Here is a 22,829-nt window from a genome sequence, read left to right on the forward strand (position 1 = left end):
TGCCAAATTCACGATATAATCGTACTAACTGTCAACGGATGTCTCGAACATTTCATGGAACACATGAACAGTATACATTCGAACATCCAGTTCACTGTCGAGATGGAGAAGGAAGGGAGACTGCCTTTCTTAGACGTTTTAGTACAACGACAGGCGGACGGGCGTCTTGGCCACTCTGTATACCGTAAGCCGACGCATACCGATTTATATCCGAATGCGCAGAGTTTCCATCATCCCGCTCAGAAGAGAACCGTTTTGAACACGTTGATATATAGAGCGAAAATTGTTTCTGAGGAGGACGACTCAAGGTCCGAGATTAACCATCTGAAGTACGTGTTCCGAAAGAATGGCTATGGTGCACGCGATGTAAAGGCAGCGTTCTCCAAAAAAAGGAAACGTGAAAATGCTGCACACTCGCAGGATGAAACAGCGATTGCGGTTCTTCCTTTTTGTGGCGCGACTTCCAGCAAAATAGGAAGAGTCCTGCGTAGACGAGGTATAAGACCGATTTTTCGTCCTTCTAAGAAAATTAAGGAGATGATACGCACTGTTAAGGACAATCTCGGCCTCAGGGTCCCTGGAGTTTATAATATACCCTGTGAGTGTGGAAGTAATTATATAGGTCAAACGTTTCTTATCGTTTCCGACCGCTGTGCAAAACACCAACGCCACATTAAAAATAGAGAACTGCAGAAATCGGCAATTGCGGAGCACAGCCTCACGAAGAAACATAAAATTTTGTTCGATGAAACAAAAATTCTGTCCCATGCTTCCAAGTACTGAGATTCTGTTATTAAGGAGGCTGTTGAAATAAGAATGAGCCAAAACAACTTTAACCGCGATAGCGGATACCATCTGAGCTGTGCATGGAAACGAGCGCTTGGTGCAGAGAACCAGCAGAGACGTTCCTTCCAAGGTTTACGTTCCAACGGAAGTGGTGGCGCCACCGGCGCACACAGTGACACCGTCTGCGACAGCAGTACGTAATCGCCGACCAATCATAAGCCAACCAATCAGAAGCCGTCCACGGGATATAAATAAGGCTACCACAGCAGCAGTGAAGACAGTCAGCTCCTGACGATGACGATGGAGGTAATCGTCGAAAGCTCGAGATTTTATCCAGAACTGGCATGGCAAGAATGCCGAGAATGTTTTACATATATGGGCCGTAGCGAAAAACTTCGTTCCCAAGTACGATATTGTCCCGCACGGAAGATGGCATTCTGGTCAATGGAGAACCAAGCCAACGATGGCGTCAGAGCGCCTATGAGACGGGATATTGTTTGCTGGGTAGTCCTGCAACCACAATCGCTGTGTACACAGTCACAGACGGTGCAGCATGCCACAGAGAACACGCCTACCAGACTCTCTGCGGTGGAGGGCCATAGAAAGAACGGAAGCAGCACAGTCACAACCTGATGTGGCCCGATGGCTTAATGTTCAAAAATGGTTCAAATGACACTGAGCACTATGGGACTTAACTTCTGAGGTCATCAGTCCCCTAGAACTTAGAACTACTTAAACCTAACTAACCTAAGGACATCAAACACATCCGTAGCGGTCGCGCGGTTCCAGACTGTAGCGCCTAGAATCGCTCGGCTGGCTTAATGTGAATAGTTCTGTTGTTTTTCGGGTGTGGCAACCATTTATAGAGATCGAAATTGTATCCCGAATACCAGGGCAGTGCCGACCATGTGTAACATCAGAAAGAGAGGACCGTTATTTGTCTGTAATGGCACAACGGTACCGCCTTGGTACTGCACGGCAACTGGCATCTGACCTCGCAGCATCCACTGGACGTGTTGTAGTGAGACAATCGGTGTACAGAAGGCTTCAGCAGACTGGCCTTTATTGTCGGAGACCTGTTGCATATGTACATCTGACGCATCTTGCAGAAGGAAAAGTCTAGAATGGAGTCGTCAACATACCACCTGGACGGTCGGACAGTGGGCCAATGTTCTTTTCGCAGATGATTTCCGTTTTAGGCCGGACAGTGATTCTCGACGGATTCGCATCTGGAGGGAACGTGGAACACGATTTTGGGACCCAACCATTGTGGAAAGAGACTGATATCGAGGATGATCCCTAACAGTGTGGACAGGAATTATGTTGACCACTCAAACACCTCTTCATCAAATTCTACGGTTAAATCGGCAAGGTTTAATGCTGTCGGTTATTGTGAAGAGATCTTGGGACCCAAGGTGCAGTTGCTGCGAGGTTCTGTGGGCCCAGACTTCGCATTCATGGACGATAATGCTCGAACTCACGCAGAACGCGTGGTTGATGTTTTCCTGGAAACGGAAGATATTGCACGCACGGCGTGGCCTGCTCGCTCTCTCGATTCGAGTCCCATAGAGCACATCTGTGATGCATTAGGGACACGGGTTGTATCACGTCAGCATCCACCGACCACTCTCCAAGACTTACAAGTAGTGCTGCAGAAAGAATAGGCGTTATTGGCTCAACAAGAGATTGATGACTTCATACACAGCATACTCCGTCGTTTGTCAGGCCTGTATTTCTGCGAGGGGTGGTCACACCCCATAATGACCGCATTAACCAGCTATCGGAATGTGTATTTAAATCCGTTAAGTTAGAAAAAACGAACATTTTTGCCTAGCATTACACATGTTGCAGTTCAAATGGTTCAAATGGCTCTAAGCACAATGGGACTCAACATCTGAGGTCATCAGTCCCCTAGACTTAGAACTACTTATACCTAACTAACCTAACAACATCACACATATCCATGTCCGAGGCAGGATTCGAACCTGCGACCGTAGCAGCCGCGCGGCACCGGACTGAAGCGCCTAGAACCGCTCGGCCACAACGGCCGACGCATGTTGCAGTTGTTTAAGTTCAGTATTCTTTATATACTGCTCTATTATCAACTGATTATACTGTTTTGTGGCAAAATAAATGCAGCCTTGCGAAATGGCTGTTTTGTTGTTTTAATTTTGGACACCAGTGTATGTGACGTGGACGTACTATCGTGCCCGTCCGAATAGTAAGTCTGTCTTCTCGCTCACTAGCCGCCTGACACCGCGTACTTCTTCCACGGAGTTCACTGTCGTCCTGGTGAAACCATCGATTGTACGCTGAACAGCCAAAGAAACTGATACACCATCCTAATAACGTGTAGGGCCCACGCGAGCACGCAGAAGTGTCGCAACACGACGTGGTATTGACTCGATTAATGTCTGAAGTAGTGCTTAACGGAACTGACACCATGAATCCTGCAGGGCTGTCCATAAATTCGTAAGAGTACGAGGGCATGGAGATCTCTTCTGAACAGCACGTTGCAAGGCATCCCAGATATGCTCAATAATGTTCATGTTTGAGGAGTTTGCTGACCGGCGGAAGTTTTTAAACTCAGATGAGTGTTCCTGGAGCCAATCTGTAGCAATTCTGGACGTGTGGGGTGCCGCATTGTCCTGTTGAAATTGCCCAACTCCTGTCGGAATTCACAATGGACATGAATGGATGCAGGTGATCAGACAGGATGCTTATGTACGTGTCACCTGTCTGAATCGTATTAGACGTATCAGGGGTCCCATATCATTCCAACTGCACACGTCCCACACCATTACAGAGCCTCCACCAGCTTGAACAGTCCTCTGCCGACATGCAGGGTTCGTGGATTCATGAGGTCGTCTCCATATTCGTACACGTCCATCCGCTCGATACAATTCGAAACGAGACTCGTCCGACCAGGCAACTTGTTTCCAGTCATCAACAGTCCAATGTCGGCCCAGGCGAGGCGTAAAGCTTTTTGTCATGCAGTCATCGAGGGTACACGAGTGGACATTCGGCTCTGAAAGCCCTTATCGATGATGTTTCATTGAATGGTTGTCACACTGACGCTTGTTGATGGCCCAGGATTGAAATCTGCAGCAATTTGCGGCAGGGTTGCACTTATGTCTCGTCGAACGATTTCTTCAGTCGTCGTTGGTCCCGTTCTTGCACGGTCTTTTTCCGGCCGCATCGATGTCGGAGATTTGATGAATTACCGGATTCCTTATACTCACGGTACACTCGTGAAATGATCGTGCGGGAAGATCCCCACTTCGTCGCTACCTTGGAGATGCTGTGTTCCACCGCTCGTGCGCCGACTATAACGCCACGTTCAGACTCACTTAAATCTTGATAACCTCCCATTGTAATAGCAGTAACCGATCTAGCAACTGCGCCAGACCCTTGTTGTCTTATTGAGACGTTGAGACCGCAGCGCCGTTTTCTGCCCTGTTTACATATACCTGTATTTGAATATGCATGTCTATACTAGCTTCTTTGGCGCTTCACTGTATCTGGCGGCTGCATCAAACAGTTCCGGGTTTCAGCGCTGTGAGCTGTCAGACGTAACTAATGGCGGATAAGTCGCCAATATGAATATGAAGCATAAATTAGTTTCTTGTATGAGCGCCATCTAGGAGGCGCCTTAATATTATGCTACACTCTGATACCACAAGCTGTGAGGCTTCCTCTGAAGATAACGTTGTGCACAGTGTCTGCCGCAGGTGCAGCAAAGTGTATCCTCAAGACGACAGCTAATGAAGTTGCTACAGTTCGCGTGGATGAGAAAATGCCGTACCGTTGACACCTGCCCAATAAGAAGGAATTTAGGTCCTGACACAGCAGAAACCATTTAAAAGCCACTGATGCACCTGTTTTATGGGAGAATTAGTTCACTTACTCTATAAACGGCAGACCATCTTACAGGGTCACGCAGAAGATACGTCTGCTACATTTGAGTAACGTCCTTACCATGGACACTTACTTCATACACTGAAGTCTACCAGATGATGACGCCACGTCGAAAGTAGTCACAGTAAAATAAAGTTCCACGTAATATGAGCTTTTTAGTTGGTATAAGAATGTCTTTCATACTTTTGGTTGCCTTTTTTCTGATCCGGTTGCGAACGGCGCACGAGGAAGAAGCGAGTCGGTAAGCCTTTGAATGGGCTCTAATTTCTCTGGTTTTTCCATCGTGTTTATTTCTCAAGATGTACTCAGGAGGACATAACATGTCCCCCTACTCTTCCCGGAAAAAACACTCTCTGAATTCTCACTTCGTACCCTTCGCTATTTTTTTAAATCAAGATTTGGCTGGTAATTCAGTTCCTGTTTCAGCCAGATTTCCGTTCCAAGTACTTTTAATAGGTTAGTCATTTTGGGACCTTACCGTGGACGCTCGTGCAGGTAACTGATACCACATTAATAGTTTCTCTTTTTTTAAGGACGAATGTTATCATATGTGATTACCATGGCTCATCTACTCCTTTCTCAGATTTACCATCGAGTCTACAGAGGAATTTCTCAAATTTAAAGAAAGAAAAAAAACACGTCTCACAGTTGATGCTTTGCCGTCTTGAGTGCAGGGCTATTACAGACAAACATATCTAGATCCTCTTTGATTTTATGCCGCACCTTTTAATAGCATTAATGGCTCAAATGGTTCAAATGGCTCTGAGCACTATGAGACTTAGTCCCCTAGAACTAAGAACTACTTAAACCTAACTAACCTAAGGACATCACACACATCCATGCCCGAGGCAGGATTCGAACCTGCGACCGTAGCGGTCGCGCGGTTCCAGACTGTGGCATTAATGATTACAGCACAAGGTGCGCGTACATCATATAAAATCTACATCATACATCAAATACACTTCTGGAATCCGAATAATTAAGGTACTGTCATTAACCTAATATGTGGTATTACAGTCACTTGTCACTTTTTTTTCAGTTTGTTGTAGCTGTTTTAACTGACATTAGTGTTGTAGTGATGGAGATTGTGACTCCACAGATGGCAACAGTATTTCTGCAACTGTAATGGAAAACTCTGAATTTCCACATAACTACAGACGTTGGCACAGCACTACGCGCTCTGTTGGTTAATACAGCAACATTTTGTTTTCATTTTCAGGGACTCACGCAGCACCACAGTGGAGGAGTTCGCCATACCGCAGAAACCGGTGCTGGCTAGAGCTGGCAACGTCCGCCAGGACACATCCATACTGCTCACTGGTAAGTAGCAGTCACTTTCAATACAAGACAGGTACTTTTGCTTATTCACACAAAAAAGCTTCTTTACTGGCCTCTGAAGTTCCCCGTAATAAACTAGTACTCTTCTACGATATTCACTCATCTTAATTTTTGTGTTTTGTGCCAAAATATCGCCCAACCTTACACCTACTTGGACTCCCTATCCTCTCACAGTGCAACTCACAAACACTTTTTTGTCAGATCAACCCAACTCTCCCCATTTTTCGTCACAGAAGAAATCCTAGGCTTTCCTCTTCTTTCCAGTTTCCACTTCTTCATCTTTTCCTCTTTTCTTTGGTTCGTCGTCTTTCTCGCCCTCTATTATTTCATCCGTCCTTGTTCTTTCTTGCACTTTTCCCTCTTCCACTTTTCTTCCCCCTTTACTTCCAAATTCCTCTCACCCTTTCATTCTTCTTCCATATCCCACTTTCACTCCCCTTTCTCCTACTATTTCCCCTTCCTCCTATTCTTACCCTTTTTCCATTTCTCCTATTTCCTCATTTTGCTTATTTTTCCCTTTTCCCCTTTCTCCTGTTCTTACCCCTTTTCCCGTTCTCTCCCCCTGTTTCCTGTTCTTTCCCCATTTCCAGCTCCTGTCCTTTGTTTCCTGTCGTTTTCTGTGTTTCTACTTTTTCTTTTTTGCTTCTTCCCTGTCTCCTTTTCCTTTTTTTCTGCTATTTCTTCTATCCTTCTACTTTTTCTTTTCCTTTTTTCCCTTTCCAGCTTTTCTTTTCTTAAGCAGGACTTCATCTCCATCGCAATTACACTTATCCCAAAATACCATGTACTCACACCACTAATCTTTCCATAGTATATTCGCCTCACTCCTGTATAAAAATCTAACTGCTCCCTCGCTGGCTACACTTCGACAGAAACACTCAGTCTTCCATCTCTTTGATCACCATTTATTGGAGTAGATCCTTTCACTTCAGTTCAGTGCAGTACTTTATTATATTCATATCTGCAGCTAACAGCTCTTTAAAAAACTTGGTTTTAACCAGTTTTTATTCTCAGCAGTGTTAACAATCTCCTTAGTTTCAGAAAAATATTTCATCCTTTTTTAAACAATATATATAAATCTAGGTTCATTTTTAATTGCTTTTGCTGGAGAGCAGCATTTGTGATACTTCCAGCCTTCACTGCGGCCTGGGGATGAAAGAATAATGGGAAAACCAGTGTATTTTGTATATCATAATGTCATACACAAGGAACTATGCCAACGTATTTTCAACTTATTCAGAAGTGCTACTCGAGTTATTTTATTTCAGGAAAACACATGGTTCAGTAACTAGTATCAGCGTAGTAATATTCCCTCCTTTTTCTTTCCTTTTTAGTTGAGGTCTGTGTGTTGGATTAACCCATTACTATCATATGCAGATATGATTTTATTTCATACATTGGAATTATAAGTAAAAGAGTCACAAATTAATTTTATTTGAATATTGATCATCAGTCTAGGAGCCATAACAGTAAGGTTTGACAGAGCAAATAAAGAGGATCCAAAAAACTGGCAGGGCGTTTTGTGACAGGATCGTTGACTGAAGGCGAATGTGGCATGGAGATGCTCATATAACTCCAGAGACAGGCATTGCAAGAGCTATATCGTGCGAGAAGTACACGAAGGTAAAATGAAAGGGATTAAAGTTCACATGTAGGCTTCCCAGAAATCCATTTTCCCGCGCACCGTTTGCGACTTTTACAGGAACGGGAAGAAGAGTCAGTGGTACGGAAAGTACCTTCAGCTCCACACCATGAAGTGGCTTCCTGAGTATAAATGCAGATGTGTGCGTGTTTCTTACGTTAAAAATACATTTCGGCACCTTCGCTCTGAAATTTTATGACTTAGTGACAACGTACCATGTAGAATTGACAAAGGATGCAACTCGTATCAGGGCGATCTCAAATACAGTCAGAATACACGTGCGACAGTGCATACTATTTAACCCACCTATGGGCGTGCTTTGTCAGTACCGATCTCATCAGGGGTACTTCTGAGCAGCGCCCCGTAGCGTTGCGCTTGGGCACCAGACACGCGTAGACGGTTCTCCCGATAGTCCCGTCGCACAGTGAGTCATACAGTCGACAGTGATCTGTAAAACCAAAACATCACTGCTACATACCTGAGTTCTAGGATCGCCACTAAACCTCAAGTTTAACACTGAAGTGCCAAAGAAATTGGTACACCTGTCTAATATCGTGTAGGGGCCCCACGAGGACGCACAAATGCCGCAACACGATGTGGCATGGACTCGACTAATATCTGAAGTAGAACTGAAGGGAATTAACACCATGAATCCTGCAGGGCTGTTCATAAATCCGTAAGAGTTCGACGAGGTGGAGATGTATTCTGAACTGCACGTTGCAAGGCATCCCAGATATGCTCAATAATGTTCATGTCTGATGAGTTTGGTGGCCAACGGAAGCGTTTAAACTCAGAAGAGTATTCCTGGATCCACTATGTAGCAATTCTGGACGTGTGGGGTGTCGTATTTTCCTGCTGGAATTGTCCAAGTCCGTCAGAATTCACAATGGACAAGAATTGATGCAGGTGATCAGAAAGGATGCTTACGTACGTGTCAGCTCTCAGAGTCGTGTCTACGCCCCACACCATTACCGGCTCTCCACCAGCTTGAGCAGTTCGCTGCTGACATGCAGAGTCCATGGATTCATGAGGTTCTCCCCATACCCGTACACGTCCATCCACTCGATATAATCTGAAACGAGACTCGTCTGACCAGGCAACATGTTTGCAGTCATCAACAGTCTAATGTCAGTATTAACGGGTATTAACGGGTCCAGGCGAGGCGTAAAGTTTTGTGTCGTGCAATCATCAAGGGTACACGCATGGGCCTTCGGCTCCGAAAGCCCATATCGATGATGTTTCGTTGAATGGTTCGCATGGTGACACCTGTTGCTGGCCCAGAATCGAAATCTGGAGCAATTTGTGGAAGGGTCGCACTTCTGTAATGTTGATCGATTCTCTTCAGTCGTCGTTGGTCCCGTTCTTGCAGGATCTTTTTCCGGCCGCAGGGATGTCGGTGATTTGATGTTTTACCGGATTCCTGATATTCAGGTACACTCGTGAAATGGTTGTACGGGAAAATCTCCACTTCATCTCTACCTCGGAAATGCTGTGTCCCACCGCTCGTGCGTCGACTATAACACCACGCTGAAACTCATTTCAATCTTGGTGACCTGCTATTGTAGCGGCTGTAACCGATCTAAGAACTGCGCCACACGCTTGTCTCATATAGGCACTGTATTCTGCCTGTTTACATACACTCCTGGAAATTGAAATAAGAACACCGTGAATTCATTGTCCCAGGAAGGGGAAACTTTATTGACACATTCCTGGGGTCAGATACATCACATGATCACACTGACAGAACCACAGGCACATAGACACAGGCAACAGAGCATGCACAATGTCGGCACTAGTACAGTGTATATCCACCTTTCGCAGCAATGCAGGCTGCTATTCTCCCATGGAGACGATCGTAGAGATGCTGGATGTAGTCCTGTGGAACGGCTTGCCATGCCATTTCCACCTGGCGCCTCAGTTGGACCAGCGTTCGTGCTGGACGTGCAGACCGCGTGAGACGACGCTTCATCCAGTCCCAAACATGCTCAATGGGGGACAGATCCGGAGATCTTGCTGGCCAGGGTAGTTGACTTACACCTTCTAGAGCACGTTGGGTGGCACGGGATACATGCGGACGTGCATTGTCCTGTTGGAACAGCAAGTTCTCTTGCCGGTCTAGGAATGGTAGAACGATGGGTTCGATGACGGTTTGGATGTACCGTGCACTATTCAGTGTCCCCTCGACGATCACCAGTGGTGTACGGCCAGTGTAGGAGATCGCTCTCCACACCATGATGCTGGGTGTTGGCCCTGTGTGCCTCGGTCGTATGCAGTCCTGATTGTGGCGCTCACCTGCACGGCGCCAAACACGCATACGACCATCATTGGCACCAAGGCAGAAGCGACTCTCATCGCTGAAGACGACACGTCTCCATTCGTCCCTCCATTCACGCCTGTCGCGACACCACTGGAGGCGGGCTGCACGATGTTGGGGCGTGAGCGGAAGACGGCCTAACGGTGTGCGGGACCGTAGCCCAGCTTCATGGAGACGGTAGCGAATGGTCCTCGCCGATACCCCAGGAGCAACAGTGTCCCTAATTTGCTGGGAAGTGGCGGTGCGGTGCCCTACGGCACTGCGTAGGATCCTACGGTCTTGGCGTGCATCCGTGCGTCGCTGCGGTCCGGTCCCAGGTCGACGGGCACGTGCACCTTCCGCCGACCACTGGCGACAACATCGATGTACTGTGGAGACCTCACGCCCCACGTGTTGAGCAATTCGGCGGTACGTCCACCCGGCCTCCCGCATGCCCACTATACGCCCTCGCTCAAAGTCCGTCAACTGCACATACGGTTCACGTCCACGCTGTCGCGGCATGCTACCAGTGTTAAAGACTGCGATGGAGCTCCGTATGCCACGGCAAACTGGCTGACACTGACGGCGGCGGTGCACAAATGCTGCGCAGCTAGCGCCATTCGACGGCCAACACCGCGGTTCCTGGTGTGTCCGCTGTGCTGTGCGTGTGATCATTGCTTGTACAGCCCTCTCGCAGTGTCCGGAGCAAGTATGGTGGGTCTGACACACCGGTGTCAATGTGTTCTTTTTTCCATTTCCAGGAGTGTATATCTGTATTTGAATACGCATGCCTATACCAGTTTGGTTATCACTGTTAGCATTCAGCCGCGATTCTTATACATATTTTAACAACGCGTTTCGAGAGACAATGCTCTCATCATCAGGTTGTAAAATCTATGTCATGAAATTAAACGGACTAAAAAGACAAAATACCATCACCAATAGTTGGGTGATGGTATTGGTGATGGTATTTTGTCTTTTTAGTCCGTTTAATTTCATGACATAGATTTTACAACCTGATGATGAGAGCATTGTCTCTCGAAACGCGTTGTTACAACATGTATAAGAATCGCGGTTGAATGCTAACAGTGATAACCAGTATAACGACAACTGCTACCTCGACTCCATAATGGATTATATCTATACCAGTTTCTTTGGCGCTTCAGTGTAGACTAATTTACTCTTGTTACTTAATTTTATTTATAACTCAGAGCCCATCTGATTATTATTCTTACAATTATTTGTCTGTCCAGCACACACCGTTGTTTGTTAGAGGTGCTATTAATATACATTAGGGTGAAGGCAGACTTCATAGCATTTTTGATTACCAAAACAGTTAGCTACGCTATTTTTCTTTGGATCTGTCAGAAATACGCGCGATTCACAATTTTACACAGTCACATATTTCCCGTGTACTGTCTGTGCCAACTGACGTGCTTGCTCGTCGCAGAAGCGTATGAGATACGGACGTGAGCCGGATTAAGCGACCCTTGCTGTCACAGGCCGGCCAGAACTAGTGTGGTTTGGAGGCGGTTACCCACGCTTCACTGAACGTAACCTGGTGTAGTCGCCAATCTCCGCCTCAGAAAACACAGTACTCAAACAGTTAAAACACGATACCACTCACAACAAAGTTCACTTTATTTTCGCACAAGACTTCCTTCCCGTAAATTAAATTACATTTGTGACGGCAGGACACCTATCCACAAAATTATAATAAATAGTTGCCAAAATATCAAAATAAATAAAAGCGAATTCCACGACCGTGGGACAATGATAGGAAGGAAAACAAAATAAGCAAATAAGAACATCCGTGAACAAGTCACAATACAATTCTAGCCACCGAAATACAGGGCTATACGCATGCGTTAATCGAACTGAGAAAGATCAGATCACATACTGGCAATACCCTTTTACACACTCCAATATTTACTGAGGTAGTTCTGCATACCTTTCTCTGTCTCTTCCAAACTCCGTCGGAGGGCGAGATTAGACCTACGATGCAACAAACAGCTCAGACACGAGGGCTATTTTTGTTTTCAGTCTTCGATCGTGTGCGAAATTAAAGCCACAATAAAAATGCGATGCAGCTTTGCGCAGATGTATTCTAGTATGCCCATCGATAGCGTCTCGTCGCACTTCTCATTTCTGAGCACACAATGAACACCTAGAGCAGTAGGATCTCCTGCCAAGTGCTGTCATTCGATTTCCTCGTGCCGCAGGGTTCCTCCCGATTTTATGCAGCCCACATAACACGCTGACATGCGTTGCCTCCTTCAAGGTAAAGCTGGTCCGCACTCTGCAGGTGCAACGAAGACGCTCTTGCAGCGTTTCCCATGGGAAGCGTTTGACCACCACCACACAGTTCAGACTTGGCTCCCTCTCATTTTCGTATCTTTGTTCAAATGAACCGCTGACTATGACGACAGCACCTTGGCACAAAGAACTAGCTGCAGACCAGTGTAGCGAATTGGCAGATGCTATTGGAAAGTCGATACACGCTACGACAAACGTCTAGCAAGAGATCCCTTGAATGCGAGGTCGCAAATTCAGTGTTTAGTAAGGCTCAGGTGACAGTGTTATGTTGACAATTATGACAAGAAAAATATTAACTGCTAATGACTCACCATGTGCATAAGGAGGGCGACAGAAAATGAGTGTCCAGGAGGTGCATAGATAACCTTCTCCGGGATTTGTGTATTACACTTCACAAAGTCGACACCGTCGGCATTCGACAAATATTCAAAATAAACCATTAACTTGAACCATGAACACCGAATGAAAAATGGCATGCCACAGTGATCACAAAGGTTCGCGTCATCAAGATCGAAGGCGAATTCCTTGGGAGTTACAAACCATGCAGGACGTTCCGCTAGGTGCCCACCCTTAAAGAATGCGCATAGTAACAGGGTGATGAGAACTGATGGAATGTGATGGCAAGCAACCGATTGCTAAACAGTCTGTCGTGCAGCTCATCGTGAAACTGGATATCCTTTAAGGTGCAGCTGCAGATAGCGCTCTAATATGTTTCTTAGGCACAGAAAAAACAAACATTCAGAGACTAAAATTGTCCAGTGGTTCCAGCTGGTATGAACTGCAATATCACGGACTTTTCAGGAGGGATAGTTTTCTATTGAGGAGTATGATTTTTATACGCAAATCAGGAATCAAGCAAAAACAAATTATTTTGACCAGCTATTGGCCAAACGCAGTGCTCATACCATAGTTATAATTCCCTTGCCTCCATTTTCCCGCTATTGCTTGCTGTGACATAAATATTATCTACTGTCCACGTAAGATCACGCGCACGAGAAGGAATCGTAGACAGCAGAGAACCTCCAACTTCTCGCAGCTCAATAAACGACTTTCCAGCCAGTTCACCATCTAGATTAGCCTTCGGTATAATTGTATACGAATGCGTTAACGCATCGATGTTAGTTGATATTGATACAACTCTCTTGGTGCCTCTAATTTCCAGGGCTTATTTCACATGCATTTCCTCTTCAAATCACGATTGGTAGGAGCAGGAAACAAATTCCTTACTGAACGATGGAATAAATTTGTTTGTATCATCTACAAATTTTCGGGCCTGTTCCGCAGTTTGCTTTGCATCATCAAGTTGACGCTTGGTTTGAAGTTTCCTTATCTTACGTCTTACAATTCTGTAGCATTGTTTGAAGTCGTGTAACCATCCACTTCTTCCCTTGAATTGACTGCAGTCTATGTCGCGTGTAATTTGATGTGCATAACGTAGTAGGTCACCATCATGCACATCATGTATATTGTATCGAGCATCCTTGAAACACACAAACACCAGCTTTTGTAACATGTGCGCCTTGTCCTCTCTTAAACGTCCGTAGTTTTTCTTATGCACTACACTGTCATATTGCTGCGGACTTATTCAAACCCTGTTCATAATTGAATGGTGGGCTCCATGTGGCTCCCAAGTCGTGCAGCGACCGAAAATCATGAAATTACCAAATATGCAGCAACCAGTCGCAAAATCATGTTTTATTTATTCACTTTTGCAAATCGATTTCAACCAAAATGTGCCCTGAGTAGTAATACTGTCTTAAGCAGAGGTCAAACATAAAGCGATATTGCAAAAGTGAATAAATAAAACATGATTTTGCTACTGGTTGCTGCCTATTGTTCATAATTGTTTTTTTACTATGCTGCGGCCGATCTTCCACGTACGTAATTATGTCCAGTACCCGCTCCTCTGACCACTGTTGTCCTTTACTACGTTTCACTGGAGATGGGAATTGTGGCTCCCTATCCGCAAGGATGATGAACTACGTACTTTTACGCCTGTTTCTATATCACTTTCACTTGTTAAGCATGTATCATCATAATACTCCTCGTGTGCATTGTCTGCACAGCCGAGCGTATACGACAACACACTTTCCACTGACTCACCTTGCAGAAACGCTAAGATTTCATCTTCTATCTCACTCTGCGAAATTTCTTGGGTTCCTTTCTGACGAAACGTCATCTTCGAAATCAAATGGCTCTGGGCACTATGGGACTTAACATCTGAGGTTATCAGTCCCCTAGAACTTAGAACTACTTAAACCTGACTAACCTAAGGACATCACACACATCCATGCCCGAGACAGGGTTCCAACCTGCGACCGTAGCAGTCGAACTACTTAAACCTGACTAACCTAAGGACATCACACACATCCATGCCCGAGACAGGATTCCAACCTGCGACCGTAGCAGTCGTGAGGTTCCAGACTGCAGCGCCTAGAAACGCTGGGCCACCGCGGCCGACTGTCAACTTCGGCAACTGTTGTTGTAGATATAATGCACTGTTTACTTTCTTTATCGTTGCCATTACTCTGCTCTGTATGAACACAAGTAGCACTGTAGCTCTGTTGTGAGTTATTCATCGACTAAGCAGTTCGACTATGCTCTGCACACTCATGCTGAGTTCACCACTGGATACCTCCAGTCCCACCCCTGTTGCCATTACAGTCAATATTGTGGTTGCATGGTAAACAATATGGGTGTGGGATATCGAATGGCGTAACATCATTGGCTTTTGCGACTTCACACTCAAGCTGTTCGTTGTAAGTCGGAACTGCGACTATGTAGAGAAGTAACTGGAAGATCTAGCGAAATGTTGTGCGGCGGGGCTGGTCGTTCGGTCGTTTTTCGTCTCCTTACTCTCTCTCACTCACTTTCATCGAACAGTTCACCTACCTTTGTATTTCTTCCTTCCGACGTCCCTTCACTCTGCAGTAGTAGATACACGCTAGGCAGTGTACTGCAGCGTTGATGAAACAACTACCTAATACCTACCACACAGAGGCCGCGTAATTCAAGTTGCAAATCAGTTCCTGTAAGTTCATTTTCACAAATTTCGGGCGGTAGAAGAATGCAGTTTAATTGCAGTAACCATTTGAAAATTCTATTAACGTCTTTTTACTCATAAGGAAGCACATGAAATGGCTATCAAGTCCGTATTAATAAGGCAAATGCTCTTTCATTCCAAGTTCACCGTCTATACACCATCTTTCACACGAAAAAGCAGCCGCAATTTCTGCAAGTCCGACCCGATTAATATTGCGATCTAACAGTCACTGACCCACCACTATTAGCGAGTTGAACGTTCGTCATTTCAGTGGTCTGCTACGTCAGAAGTGCTCTCCAAAGTATTCCATAAAGAACACGGAATATGCCACGCCGAATTGTCTCTACGACCAAAAGATCACACGTTTATGAAACTTCAACTAATTAATTCCGAAACATTACACCTTCCTCAAAATGTTCGTAGCTTAAATCGCTTTAGTCACGACACGCACTATCTGAAATGATCTCTCTAGCTCTTCATTTTACATACTATTTTCACGGATACATCTACCATGGTGTTACTCGGAAGCAGGTTTGCGAGCGACTCTCTCGATGCTCCTCTCCTCTCTGCCTATCTGCGCGCGCGAACCGCTTAATTCTGATTGGCTATTGATCTGAATGACCAATCAGAATTCCTTCCAGATCATTCTCGCGGCAAAACTTGCCTTAGCCAGCCACTAATCAGATAATCATTTACCTCATTACCATTTCAATTTCTAATATATTGTTTAATAAAATAGAACGAAATGCAAAATATTCTTTAAATTATTATAGAAACTTATTCCGCTTCAGACTTTTATTCTGGCTGCTCTCTTACAAAAGCAAGCACACATCGACATACGTCATCAGCATCGTGGTTGCAACACAATTTTACCACATTTCAATTTCATAAGGTTTTACATAAAATGATATTAAATTTTAACATATGTCCCGCATACAATCTCTCATTCATTTCCATGTATTCACACAAAAAATAGTAAGAAAATAATAATTCAGAATGTGTTTTATACTGCGTAATGTAGAGTAATTAAAGTTTTGAAAAGTTTATACACTGAGAACATTTTTATGACTTCAGATGCTAATAAAAGACAATCTGTTCTTGTTCGTAACTGAGTTTTAAAATATAATTGTCGGTTTTAGGACATTTAGGTAATTTTCTCAATCTCTATAACTATAATAGATAAAAATCTGAATTTTTAACAGGATCCTTTCCTTAATAATAAAAGATTGTGAACCAGGTTTGAACAAATTCGCATGATAATTACTATGGTTTATTTAACTTCGAAGGGGGTATGAATTTGCGTACCGACTGAATGTTACTTGAGACCGTTCACATGGCCGGTAGCGACAGCTGCGCTGTTAGAGTGAAGAAAAAACGTAGCCATCCTGAAGCCACCGTGCTATATGGTTGCGTCCCTTACTGCAACGAATGTTAGCTTGTAATAACATGCTACGTTACAGTTGCAAAGATTTTTGCTTTTCGCTGTGGTTGTTTCGCGGCCGGTCAGAGCTTTAATAAGAAGCCCTCTTAGATCAGAAAGAGTCGTTATAGCACACACTCTGCTTAGATGCCAGTTTCCCAGGGGTCATAGTCCAGTAAAGCACGCAGGACACGTTCCGTGGAGTATATAAGATTACGTAAGAGGTACTGGAAGATTCACATTTTTAATGTTGCCGTGCTGTGTGCTGTGATAACTCAGATAGAAAACCGTTGTCACCGAAAACCGACTGTCCAGGTTCGTGTCCCGGTGTCACAGTGTTCCGGTAGTGGCGCACTCATCGTGTCTGACGGACAAAACATCACACTGAAATCACAAAAGTGGCACAAATCCCGAAGAAAAAAACGCAGTTCTTCAGACTAACTAATACGTCATTCATTTTGTGTATATGGAGAGGTATCTTGCTCAATCGGCTATCCTCGCCTCACCACAGGGATTCTCTTTCGATAGCTTACAAAATGTGAACTCTTTTTTCACTGGAAATTTAGTTTTGTACGGTCCGATACAGAAGCGGAAAGTTTCCAGTCACAGTTCTCCTCACTTTTTCTGTCTCTGTTTGTCATGTGTGTTTGCGTATCCACCATCCGCTTAGTCACTGGAAGTTTGAAAACTTTGCCTTCATCTTTTTAGTTGGAGAGCTAGAGGATGTCCTTGCCAGTTAGTCGTAATTCTCGGTTGGGCTGGTCACGTCACAGTGAGGTCTGCGCTGGTCAGATCACAGGCCGAGACCAGAAGTCACCAATGACATACGTTGTTCACACAGTAAATTCATAGGTGCGAACGAAGAGCAGAAACGGAAAAACTATAGCTATTCATAAATCTTGACTTCATGAAAAGCGTGGCGAAACAGAATTATATCCCAACGTGGTGCGTTCCTTGGCAGTGTACACCGATAAATACTTTTTAATGAAGTCAGTTGCGTGCTCCGACACGTAGGAATCTTTGATTGGATTGAAAATAAAATAATTTTAAGACCAAGAACCATAAATGTTACCCCATGCTTCAAATTGCCTGTGGAATGCACACTAAAATTAATATATTGTAGAGTGTCAGTCGATCAGCACTTACATCCCCGTCATATACAATGTGAGCGAGCTCAGGATCAGAATGCATTTGAAACCAGTGCCAGTTTCCGACTCAGCACCGCACTGCTGAACTTCCGTACTGTTCTCGAATGACGCCTCTCTCGACTGTGACAATGTTTTCATTTGTCACAATAGCCATTTCTGGAGTAGCCTAATGGAAATCAATTCGTTACTTCCCGTCTCAGATCGACAGCAACGATTGTATATCAACCTGTGGGCTCTAATCGTACAATATCAACTGACAGCATCTTGTATTCTCCCACGGTGTTACCTGGCGTTCATTCGAGATGTGCTCCTACAGTCGCCTTCGATGTTCGCTAGTTGGATTTGCTTTAAACACCGCCACGCAACACACGTTAATACCCCAGTCAACAAATAGCAAAAAATGTCGACTGCAGAAAAAAAATCGTGGAGTCGCAAATTTTTGTACAGTGGAAGAGCCGAGTGTCACAAACAACATACTGAAAAACCTGACCAGTGGGGCGTGAGCGTGGGGGTGGGGGTCGTGTGAAGGCCACTTTTTTAGGTTTTTCTTGAGTATCTAGAAAACCGCAGCCTCTAGCGACAATGTTTACGAGTACATCATTAAACTACATTAAACTTTCTGCAACAAAAGTCCTGTTCGTTTTTTTCTTTAGGTCTTACAGTATCCACGTTGCAGGAGATGGAAAAATCGCAGATAATTTAAAAGTTGTATTTTAAAATATGGTATAAAATTAATGTTTATTATTAAATGAAGTGGGTTGAGAACAAGTATTAAATGTGCACTCCACACCTAAGTGCAGTACAGCCGTGTTAAGGGATACACTGCGTTCTTGGGGTGTAACAGAGTGGAGAGGAAGGGATGGAGTTTAAGCGTGAGGGAAAGTAGGTCGCAGGCTGTGGCCACGCACTTCCCTCCTTCACAGGTTTCCAAAATGAAGAGCGAGTAGGCAATCGCCCATTCTCAGTACCGCAATACGTCACAAAAAGCAACTACAAGGTGAGTCAGAAAATTATACCGATGCTTTCGCAGCTCGCCTTATGCATCACTGGCGATGGAGTGTGCAGACATACCGAGGGTTGTTTATTATTCTCAGAGTGCGTTAGCATTACGTGGAATACAGATATGAATTAACAATAGTACTAACGCAAGAAACGCACATGGACAGAATGTACGTAATCCTCTGCACGCTGTTCTATAAACTTCGGTCAACGCTACAGCCAGCCTGTCACCACAGTCTGCGTTCCAAAAATAAGTCTTCGAAAATGTTTGGTGCGTCCGACCAGGAGCTCTACCACTGCAGCACGCCAGGAGAAGTGGCGCAGTGGCCCAGCACGTTGGACTTGCCGACGTGAGGACGACGGTTCAAATCCCCGTCCGGCCATTCAGATTTAAGGTCTCGGTGATTTACCTAAACCGTTCCAGGCGAATGCCGGAATGGTTCTTTTGAGTAAAAGGTCACATTCAATTTCCTTCCCTATCCTTTCGTCTTCGAAACTTGTGCTCCGTCTCCAACGACCACGCTGCAGATGGGACGTTAAACCTTAATATTTCTTACTTCTCTTTCTTCTCCCGTAACAACCTTCTCACCTCGCAGTAGTACCCAGTGTCCTGAGTAATTTGTTGTTTATATTCCAATCTCTGCCTTCCTCTACAGTTTTAGTCTAATTTGTTTCCTCTAGCTTCGAGTAAGCTGTTCCCTGACGTCTTAAGGGGACCACACCCTACCTATCTAACCCATGTTAATTTAGGCAAGTATTTGACCCATTTCTGAAAAAACTATCTGATGCAAGGCCTTAATATTTTTACTGTATGTTACATGATTCTAATAGTCAACTGTACTAAAATCTACTTTATCTATTTTATAGTTTTTAAGGGATACTTTTTAAATTTGTTAACAAAAAATATTATGTTTTTTTGCAGAAAATATTTTTGTGAACTTCCTAATGGGGGAATATTAATGAATGTAGTACGAGAGGTGGCTTTTTATGTTATGCAGAGTCTCTGAAAATTTCATTCATTTATCTATGATAGTTTCTGATATAATGGGGCATATGTACTGAAAATTTTAGTTTGCGGGAAATTGACTTTAAAGAAAAAACTTCTGAAATTTGTTACTTACATTTAACTAAAACTGTCCTGTTGCATATGATAGCCCTTCTTTGGCCTCTAGCGGATATTCCAGCTTCTTTTTCACCTTACTGGATGTTTGTCTTGCTTTCTTGGCCATATTAGTTGCAGACCTGCCTACATCCGCTATCCTCATTTTATCGCAATGTTGCAGCCCAGTGATCATACTTTCACCAGGATTAATTCCCAGCTTTTTCAGTACCCAACACTTTTTTTAAAAAAAAAAAAATCTTTATTCAAACATTACATTACATTATACATATAAACCCACTACCTAACTACATTAGTGGGTCTTATAATGATACAGTTAATGCAGCTGTTGTTCTACACTACAGGTACTTCTATTAGTTTTACACTAGTCTTACCGCTATGGGATTCTAAGTTTCTTAATCTAAGAGTCTACATTCTACCTGCAGCGTTACAAGTGTGCCAGTGCTACTATAAACCTACTGGTGTTGGCCCAGCCCACTGAGCTAATCCCAGTGGGCGTGCCCCTGGCACTGGGCTGGCCTTTAACTTGATGTCGCTGCAGTCTACTCTAGGTATTATCCTATCTCCTACATCTAATCTAATCTAACTACATGTCATAATTGGTGTGCGGTCAATCCGGTGTTTTGTACTCCCCTCCCTCCTAGTCCAAGGTAAGGCGGATTCCAGCCATGAGACGGCTGGCCAGGTCCTCACTTGGCGGTACAGGAAGGGTGCACGAGGTCTAAGTCGGTGAAAGTGTTTGTCTTCTACTGATGGTTGTCCCTTAAAAAGTTCCTAATTACTTTCTTGGATATTACGTCAGTGAGAGTGTTTAGGATGTTGAAGGTGTTTTCGTGCCTTAGTATGTGGTACGTGTCATTATTCGGTAGTTGTTGTCGTAGATCATGAGCTACATCATCGAAGAGGTGGCACTCGTACACCACATGTTCTGGGGTACCCTGCACGGCACCACAGTCGCACGCTGGTGTAGCCTGCTTCCCAAACCGACATAGATATGTTGGGTATGGTCCATGTCCAGTAAGAAAGTGCAGCATTCCTCTTGTGGGTGTGAAAAATGTAAATTTCAACCTTTCTTCTATATCTGGTAACAGTTCATAGGTTCTGCGTCCCGTGTCCTCACTACTCCATTGATTCTGCCAGAGTTCTGTTCCTCTCTTTTTAATGGCATGCTTGTCCCCCGCATAGACCCCAAGTATTTCCCTAATTTTTTCCCTATTTTCTTTCTTTGCCCAGTACCAGGCGGCTTGCTCTCGGATTTTTATGTCTAATGGACAAATCCCCATTAATACTAACAACGCTCCTCCTGGTGTAGTCCTGTAAGCCCCTGCTGAACGTAAAAGCATATTCCGCTGCACTCTTCTTACGGCCATGGCAGGCATGACCCTCGTGAGTCTGTGTGCCCAGACTCCTGATCCGTATCCTACAATGAAGGTCAGAATGCTATTATGATATAGTTTTATCAAGTTGGGTGGAAGGTGAAATCGCCTATGTCCAATTCCAATGAGGTTATTTAATAAAACCAGTGATTTTTGGGATACGGTGTCAATATGTGATGCAAAGTTCCACCTCTCATCGATGATTACACCCACGTATCGGGCCTCACGGCGCCGAAGAACTGGCATGCCATTGATTCTTACTGTGGGATTTCTGACCAATTGGCCTTTAAGAAGCAGGTACGTTGATTTGTTGGGCGCAATTGTCATTTTACTTCTATGGCACCACGATGTAAGCACGTTCACGGCTCTTTCCACTTTCGGTTCTAAATCCTCACGGCTTCGGCCGCCGACCAGCAAGAGGAGGTCGTCTGCGTATGCTATGACCTCTAGCACATCGTCACAGTTCTTTAGATCTTCGAGTAGAGGCTCCATATTGATGTCCCAAAAGAGAGGTCCTAGGACAGAGCCCTGAGGACATCCTTTGGTTACAATCTTCCTGACCGTGCCGCTAGGGGCCGATAGCCAGACCTCCCTGTCTACACAATAGCTCCTCAGACAGCTGTATAGTAGCCCTGGACAATTCTTTTCCCGCAGGCGGGAAAAGAGTGAGGGCCACCACAGGTTGTCGAAGGCGCCACTGATGTCTACCATGATGCCGACGACATACTTGTGCGGGGCAGAGCTACAGACCTCGGCAGCCAGGGCGATTGCGTCTGACGCAGAACACCCAGACCGAAACCCAAATTGTCTGTCGCTCATCCCACACAGCATGCGGTGTGCTGTCAGTCTGTGTGCTAGTAGCCTCTCAAAAAGTTTGCCCAGTACGTCCAGCAAGCAGATGGGTCTATAGGACTTGATTTCTGTAGGATCTTTGTCTGGACCCTTTTTGATTATGATTACATTCGCTTTCTTCCAAATAGCTGGGAATTTCCCGAGTTGTAGGCACTCGTTGTACAACTTAGTGAGAGGAGCTACGAGCTGGGGGGCAAGGAATTGTACCACTTCCGCAGTAATGCCGTCCGGGCCAGGAGCTTTACCCTTTTTAAGGGCCTTTATCTGGGCATCGACTTCCTCTTCAGAGAAGGGGTAAGTTCTTATGTTGTTATTGTAGTCCCTTTGGTCTTCTCTTCTTATTCTTTCCTGTTCTTGTGTCTCATTTTCCTCCACATCGTCAGGTAACAAGACCCGGAGGAGGGCCTCGACAGTTTCCTGCCATGTGCCCGTCATCCGGTCCCCGTCCCTGACGGTGGATAGCACCATAGGTGATCTTATTTTCTCTCTTACTAATTTGTATGGGACTCCCCAGGGGTCTGTAGCCAATTGGCTTTTCACGTAGTTTTCCCAACTTGTGAGTCTGACAGCCCTGAGCT

The 22,829-nt window shown here is 44.8% G+C and overlaps 1 protein-coding gene across 1 annotated transcript in view; it reads left to right on the forward strand.

The window, feature by feature from the left end:
• The window catches only part of LOC126195498 (uncharacterized), a 385,955-nt gene that overhangs the window by 280,982 nt on the left and 82,144 nt on the right, over positions 1-22,829 (forward strand). Inside the window, exon 6 of the mRNA XM_049934125.1 lies at positions 5,924-6,024. Within this exon, the coding sequence (XP_049790082.1) occupies positions 5,924-6,024 (101 nt within the window). The remainder of the gene's footprint in view (positions 1-5,923; positions 6,025-22,829) is intronic.

The sequence above is a fragment of the Schistocerca nitens genome, chromosome 7 (genome assembly GCF_023898315.1).
Source record: "Schistocerca nitens isolate TAMUIC-IGC-003100 chromosome 7, iqSchNite1.1, whole genome shotgun sequence".
Taxonomy (NCBI): Eukaryota; Metazoa; Arthropoda; class Insecta; order Orthoptera; family Acrididae; genus Schistocerca; species Schistocerca nitens.